The sequence below is a fragment of the Nilaparvata lugens genome, unplaced genomic scaffold (assembly GCF_014356525.2).
Source record: "Nilaparvata lugens isolate BPH unplaced genomic scaffold, ASM1435652v1 scaffold711_1_2, whole genome shotgun sequence".
NCBI lineage: Eukaryota > Metazoa > Arthropoda > Insecta > Hemiptera > Delphacidae > Nilaparvata > Nilaparvata lugens.
The window spans coordinates 72,577-80,001 of record NW_024092868.1 but is presented as its reverse complement, the minus strand read 5'-3'; the positions used below and the strand labels follow the sequence as shown (position 1 = coordinate 80,001).

The 7,425-nt window shown below is 40.4% G+C and overlaps 2 protein-coding genes across 2 annotated transcripts; one reads left to right on the top strand and one right to left on the bottom strand.

Annotated features, from left to right (window-relative positions):
- Positions 1-170: 170 nt before the first annotated feature.
- LOC111056733 lies at positions 171-6,626 on the top strand (the record flags this gene model as incomplete). The annotated part of the gene is made up of 3 exons (XM_039445510.1): positions 171-386; positions 5,087-5,322; positions 5,715-6,626. Coding segments are annotated over 3 exons (1,062 nt in total), but the record flags the coding sequence as incomplete, so codon positions are not given.
- LOC120356563 lies at positions 395-5,223 on the bottom strand. Its single transcript, XM_039445514.1, has one exon. It carries the CDS (start codon positions 3,426-3,428, stop codon positions 2,760-2,762), a length of 669 nt encoding a protein of 222 aa, XP_039301448.1. The 5' UTR covers positions 3,429-5,223; the 3' UTR covers positions 395-2,759.
- Positions 6,627-7,425: the final 799 nt, after the last annotated feature.

Sequence of the window (7,425 nt, the reverse complement as noted above, 5' to 3'; positions counted from 1 at the left end):
TAGACTCATATAAACATATTCACTATAATGATAATTCATTCTTTCATTCATTTTTTGGATAGAACAAACAATACAATAGTAAGAAAAGAAAAAACAGGCTATTGCACAAAACTTCTTAATATTGTCTCATTATGTATAATGTTTTGTTAGATTGAAACATGTTGAATTGATTTGAAACAGTTGAAGGTGAAGAGCTGGTAGCTGACGAAGCTGCGAAGCAAACGGCAAGGGATCCCCAAAACTCGAGGCCCCCCCTGATCCCCGCCCTGCCCCACCCTGAGGACCACCCCCTCCATCACAACAACGACCCCAACCACCCCATCAACCATCTGCCCTTCAACCAGAACAGGCCTACCATCACTGCCACCAAGACTGTCTACGTTGAGGTAAGAGAAGCCACATATAGGCTACAGTGAACCAACAACAATGGCTAATTGATAGCCATTGTGAGTATAACCTAACAATTGTCATTGATTTGAATAAATAATATTATATTGTAACGTTTTCAACAGGGTTGGTTCAGGATTTATTTGAGTGAAACTACAAATGAGAATATACTGAAATTTATTGAATCGATTTTCACTAATACTTGATGGCACAGACTAAACTAAACAGTTGAAAATACACAGATAACAATGTTTTTTGCTAAACTCAAATTTGATTATAAGACTTACTATGAAATTCAATCATCACTTACTACAGTACAATCAAAAGTCCATTGATTCACACTGAAAATAAACTAACACTCTGGCAGAACAAATATCTGATTTCTTCAACTCTTAAAAGATTAACAAACACTGACAGATTTAACTGACATCAACACTTCCTTTGCTGAACACAGAGTCCACTTCGTCAAAAACACTACACTTTTACCGTTCGTTCACACACCTCTTGCCTTCATTCACCATAAACTCAATACTGACTAACATGTCCAAGTTGTCCCACTTTAATACTGGCTGTGAACTTTCTAGATCATTCCAGAGACATTCCCTTGTTTACCACCTGTCAATCAAGCTCCATAGAATGTTCTTGAATTCTCCAGAAGTCTCAAACCTTCCACTGGTTGATAGGTGTGAGTGAGATGGAGTGAGAGGGACAGAGAGGGAGAGTGGCTGGCCGCATTCAGCTTGAGACAATGTGACTCCTGCCCTTTGTTCTATCTTCTTGAACTCTCACCCATACCCCCTGCCCTGCACCTTCCTGTCCCTAAGCCTATTTGTCACATTGCTCCCTTCTTAGGGCTGCTCGTCCTGAGTAGCCTGATGATGAGGTGCCAGGCGGTCAAGATGAGCTACCATCCTCCTGCTACATGGATGTTTCTAAATTCTGTAGACAACATCATTGATCCTGTCCAATATGGCATAAGGCCCTTCCCAGTGCATGTCAAGTTTAGGGCATCTCCCCACTGTTCTCCTCGGTTGATTCAACCAGACTTTGTCACCAGGTTGAAATCTTTTGGACTTGGCCTGTAGGCCATACCGAGCCCTCATGCTGTTACTGGCAATCTTCAGGTGCTGGTTTGCAGGGAATTCTTTTCCATGTTGTGTGCCAACATTGTACCGTTTCATGCTCCCTTGGCTCCTGGTTGCTGGTCCTTTTCTAGCTGCACAGACGTGCAAGAGTGGCACCATTTCTTCACATCATCACAAGGATGTAGCCAGTAGAAAAAACAATACCTCATGCCTTGTCAATGGTCTTCTTGATTCCCAGATGTCCTGGCCGTGCTCCCGATTCCTCTCCTTTAACTAGTGGTCCAATATCTGGGTCCTCTAGCTGGCTCTTTCTCATTTCCTCTTTGCTCAACCTCTCAGCTGCCCTGATTGTTACTTGTTGAACTGTCTTAACTTTATTTCTGTCCTCAAACCTGGTACAATGCTTACAGTTGGTGTCACTAGAACTTGCATTGCTGGGTTTCTTCTCTGGTCTATATTCTACCTTTCGAATTCTGAAGCACTTCATTGTCTTGCTTTCAGATTTATTCAATACCACTGTCCCTTGATGAAGTTGTTGTATGTGTTGTCCCAGATCGACTTTGGCATCATGTGCTCGGAGGATATCCAGTCCCAGGATGAAATCATTGCAGATATCAACCACAAACACCCAAGCCTTCAATTTCACCTCCTCAAAGAGCAGTTGAATCAAGGCCTCCTCAAGAACAGGTAACTCCTCCCCGGATGCTGTCTTGATTTTGTATTGCCAGACAGGTGTGCACCATTTACAGCCCTCTGGTAGCCTGTCAGGTCGGATAACAGAGGCTGATGCTCCTGTATCAATGGTCACCTGACAATGATTTCGCCCCACTCATCTGGTAGCTGTCAGACTGTCAGTTCCTTGCCGAATAGTAGAAATTTTCATAGCTCTAGGAGGTGATGTTGTAGGTATCAGCTGGCTGACGCCCTCGTTTCCCTGATGATTGGCTGTTGCATTTCCCACTAAAATTAGACATTCTCTCCTTAGGTGGCCAGGCTTGCCACAATTCCAACAGTAAAGTTCAGCTGCCTTGTTCTTGTATTGCAATCTTCTTCCTTGCTCCTCTTCCTTTAATTGGTGCACTTTCATTGTGGGGTGTGTCAGTGCTGCTGCAGCTTCCATGCGAAGAGCCTACATGAGAGCCTCACTAATATTCTTGGGTCCAGCCAGCAACAGTTGTCTTTGAGTTTCTGCATCCTTGAGACCTTGTATGAAACTATGAGCTGCCTCCTCCTGGACATAGGCTTGTGGAAGACCGGGTAGAGCCTTTACTGCAAGCTGTTCAATGCTCATAGCAAAATCTTGAAGAGTCTCTCCTGCCTTCTGTTGCCTCCCACACAGTTGACACTTGTATATAGCAGCCAGATTGTGCTCTCCATAGCGACTCTCCAAAGCCTCACACAGATTTCCCTGTAGGTTGCCTCCATTGGGACTGTCTGTAGAATGTCTGCAGCTGGTCCTTGTAGAGCTGTTACCAGTTGAGCATTCTTCTCATCTTCTTCCCACTGGTTGTACTGAGCAGCAGTCTTGAACTGGCGATGGAAAACTGCCCATGGCGATGAGCCATCGAATTTTGGTGGCTTCACTAGTCTGGATGGCTCAGCTGTACACTCATTGTCCACTTCCAGTTGCTTATCACTACTAACACTGGCTCCACTTATTTGTCTCACACTATCAATTTTCCTATCACCAGCTTTAATATTTGACAGTTGTTCTCTAATGTCTTTCATATCTGAGCTACATTTTTCTACTATTCCAGTCACTGCTGATTGTACTTCAAACAATTCTTTCCTATGACTATCTACATCTAATTTCACATCACAAATTCTCTTAGAAATTTCATATTCTAGATCACTCCTGAGTTCAACTATTGCTCCTTGAAAGTCAGAAAAAGTTGTTTTCAATTCAGCCATCATTTTCACTAGATTTTCAAGAATAGAGTCCTGTGCCATTTTCATTTATCTTCTATAACTTCACGTTGATTTGGAAGTACTCAAATGATTCCCACTTCTGACACCAGTTCAACAGGGTTCATTCAGGATTTATTTGAGTGAAACTACAAATGAGAATATACTGAAATTTATTGAATCGATTTTCACTAATACTTGATGGCACAGACTGAACTAAACAGTTGAAAATACACAGATAACAAAGTTTTTTCTAAACTCAAATTTGATTATAAGACTTACTATGAAATTCAATTATCACTTACTACAGTACAATCAAAAGTCCATCGATTCACACTGAAAATAAACTAACACTCTGGCAGAACAAATATCTGATTTCTTCAACTCTTAAAAGATTAACAAACACTGACAGATTAAACTGACATCAACACTTCCTTTGCTGAACAAAGAGTCCACTTCATCAAAAACACTACACTTTTACCGTTCGTTCACACACCGCTTGTCTTCATTCACCATAAACTCAATACTGACTAACATGTCCAAGTTGTCCCTCTTTAATACTGGCTGCGAACTTTCTAGATCATTCCAGAGACGTTACCTTGTTTACCACCTGTCAATCAAGCTCCATAGAATGTTCTTGAATTCTCCAGAAGTCTCAAACCTTCCACTGGTTAATAGGTTTGAGTGAGATGGAGTGAGAGGGACAGAGAGGGAGTGTGGCTGGCCGCATTCAGCTGGATACTCTTGCCCTTTGTTCTATCTTCTCGAACTTTCGCCCATACCCCCTGCCCTGCACCTTCCTGTCCCTAAGCCTATTTGTCACAATATGTATTATGAATTGGATTTCCTTCAATTGTTAATTCAAAAATCATTTGTACGAAAAAAAATTGAAGTAGATAATCTTGAATGGTGTTTGATACCATATTCCATTATAATATTCCATCTATAAGAAATAAAATTAGTAGAATTGATGGTGATGTTGTGAAATTTGTAAAATTTTTAGTAAAATTTGACAATATCTTTTTTATTATAAGAAATAAAGTTTTGTGTGTAAGTATCCACTGAAAACCAATAAAATAATCAATCAGCAACTATGAAAAATAATTTCAATAATAACTAATAATTCAAGAAACTATTTTGGAAATTATTTCCAACTGTTAGATATCAAAATACATTAAATTTCTTGCCTGCATAGGCCAGTAGAATTATTTCATGAACATCTTCTAAGAATAAAGCATAACATTCAATTCAAAGTTTCCATTCCTTCCTAATATTACATGACAAATTCCTGAAGTGCTTAAATAAAACTGCTTTATTCCCGTATCAACAATTATTTGGAACTAATAATTATTCTGGAACTAGTAGCAACTATAGTACTTTTGGTGCTTGTCTCATGAAAATTTACCTGATTCGAGTAGAATATAGGTACAAGCTGGAGAATAATAATACACGTTCCATCACTCTAGACATGAATGGGTAGTAGGGGCGTGCTATCAATTAGAAATACAAATAGGTACAGTAGTATGTAGAATGTGATAACCTTTTACTAGAATAGTGTCATATAGGCATGAATGGAACAATTTTAGATAATTTTAACAAAACATTTAAATGGTTTGCAGGTTTTTCTAGAACCTTTTCCCAGAATGGTGTCATAGCATGAATAGAACAGTTTTAGCCAACTTTAATGGAAACATTTAAATGGTTTGCAGGTGACTAGCCGTGTGACCAAGCACCCAGTGTGCATTGAGGTTGAGGGCGTGAAGCCCCCCTGCCTGAGCGCCCCCACCAAGTACCACCACGGCTACAACTATCACGACCAAGGCCACGGCCACGGCCACCGCTCGGGATCCCAGCACCAGTACACCCAAGAGGAAGACAACTTCCGCGAGGGCGGTCAGGAGCTCCTCATCAACCCCTCTGCTACTGCTGCTGTGCAACTTTCTGAGTGAGTAGGCCTACAGCATTGCAAGAAAAATATTCACCCCAACAGATCGCTGCTGTGATGTGATATCGCACATTATTCTCTTATTGTCAATGTGGTATTCTATTTTCTATATAAGGATCTACTGTAATGACCATATTCAAAATTATTAGTTTCTTGATGAAAAAAGTTGGTATTGTGGAATTTTCCCATAATCAAGAAACACTGATTATTGTGCCAATGACACTTTGGAATCTACTTTGACATTACAATCTGTGTTTCTCAGTTTTTTATTTTTGGTTTTTTCATCAGTGTGTTCAATCAAATCTATATTATATGAAACAGATTTTTATAATAAAATATAACACTACTAGACAAACTGTACTAAACTGAGCTGCTACTTTGTTTGCCATCAGACCGACCCGCATCCTAGGGGGAGTTACCCAATCGGCACCCTCACCCTCAGAGTACACCGATGTCGATTCGGAAAGCGACTATGGAAGCCGCAGCGGCCGCTACCTGCAGCTGCACTCGGCCACGCCCACAGCGCCCCTGGCGAGCGACGCAGACATCCGTGACGCGCCAGATGACTCCCAAGGTCAGGGCCAAGGTCGCATCATCGAACAGCTGTTGAACCGCCAACCCGAAGTGCACTACGCCACCAAGACCCTGTGGGTGACCAAGGTGGAGAAGTTCATTGACTATCGTGTCACCGCCACTCTTGAGGTCAAGAACTGTGTGCCCAGCGAGTTCAAGTTCCCCCAGTGCCAGAAGATCCATCACCCACCCGCTCCCCATCCACACCCACAACCACACCTCCACCCTCACCCACCCACCAGGCCACATAAGCCCACCAGCTACCGTCCACCACAGCATCAGGGCAATGTTCACTACGAGGTGCCCTACCATGACGAGGAGCCCACCGCTGAGCAGCCAGCTGAAGCCACCCACGACCAAAAGGACGAGAAACAGTGGGTTGAGCCAAACCTGCAGCCCATTGTTGATGATGTTTTCTACAAAGTCTAAATTCAATCAACTTTTATTCATCTATTTATTGAATCGTCATCATCTATCATCAATATCCCACACACATTGTTCATTATTCAATGATCAATGTATCACATTATTTATTATTGAGTAGTATGATCAATGTATTATTTATTATTAAAAAATCTTTGCACCAACTTCTTATCATAGAATTAAAATTGAAGGTTGTTATTTCAATAACAATATTTATCATGACACTCATTATTTATTATAGAATGATTAATGTATTATTTATTTTTCTGGATTATTTGATAAATAAAATATATACAGAAACAAAAAAGTTCAAGGTCTTGTCAATTCCTAAGGTAATCTCCTATTGTGAGTTAAGAGCATAACAGGAAGGCTATCTAAACAGCATATTAAATATTTATAACCGTACATCTATCAAAACTTGATAATTTCATGTATTTCCGGTACGGTAACATTTGAAATAATTTATGTAGGACCTTACAAAGACGACATTTAATTTTGAATTACTCTGTAGGCTATATAATTTAAAATTTGGCATATTGAAGATATGTAGCTGCAAGTTGAAAAAGAATAATTTATTTTCAATACTGTATTTCATTGTGTATTAAAGATTGGAAGGTGAATAGATCTACTGTGATTTCTAGCGAACAGTTTGTCTATTGCTGAAGAGATCTACAACATAGCTGCTCAGTATTTTTATCATACTACCAACTGTTTACTTACAGCGCAGGGAAAAGGACTGTTTCCATAGCACCTAATGAAGAGCAAGGAGAGTCCCTTATTGCAATGCCAAAAAATCTGGTGTGGCGCACTCACACAACTTTCCTTGCCGTTATGAAAATTGATCACCTGACGCTAGTGTTCACGCGCATCTCAAGTCTACTTATAAACAAAGATCTGAGCCAGCTGTTGACAGGACAATAACGCTGGAGACACACGAACTCTGCTATCTCCTCATAGTGAATGATTTAATAGAATCAACAGTTGCCAACAGTTTGCAATTGAATAATCACATTATCTCCCATTTCGAGCTTATTTTCAATTTTTGGTGAAAATGTTACTGAACATTAATTGTAGAGATTTTCATGCTCAATCTTTTCCACTCGGATT

Bases quoted from the DNA above. Each gene is read 5' to 3' on its own strand.
- LOC120356563 (XM_039445514.1), bottom strand. From the start codon at position 3,428: ATGAAAATGGCACAGGACTCTATTCTTGAAAATCTAGTGAAAATGATG.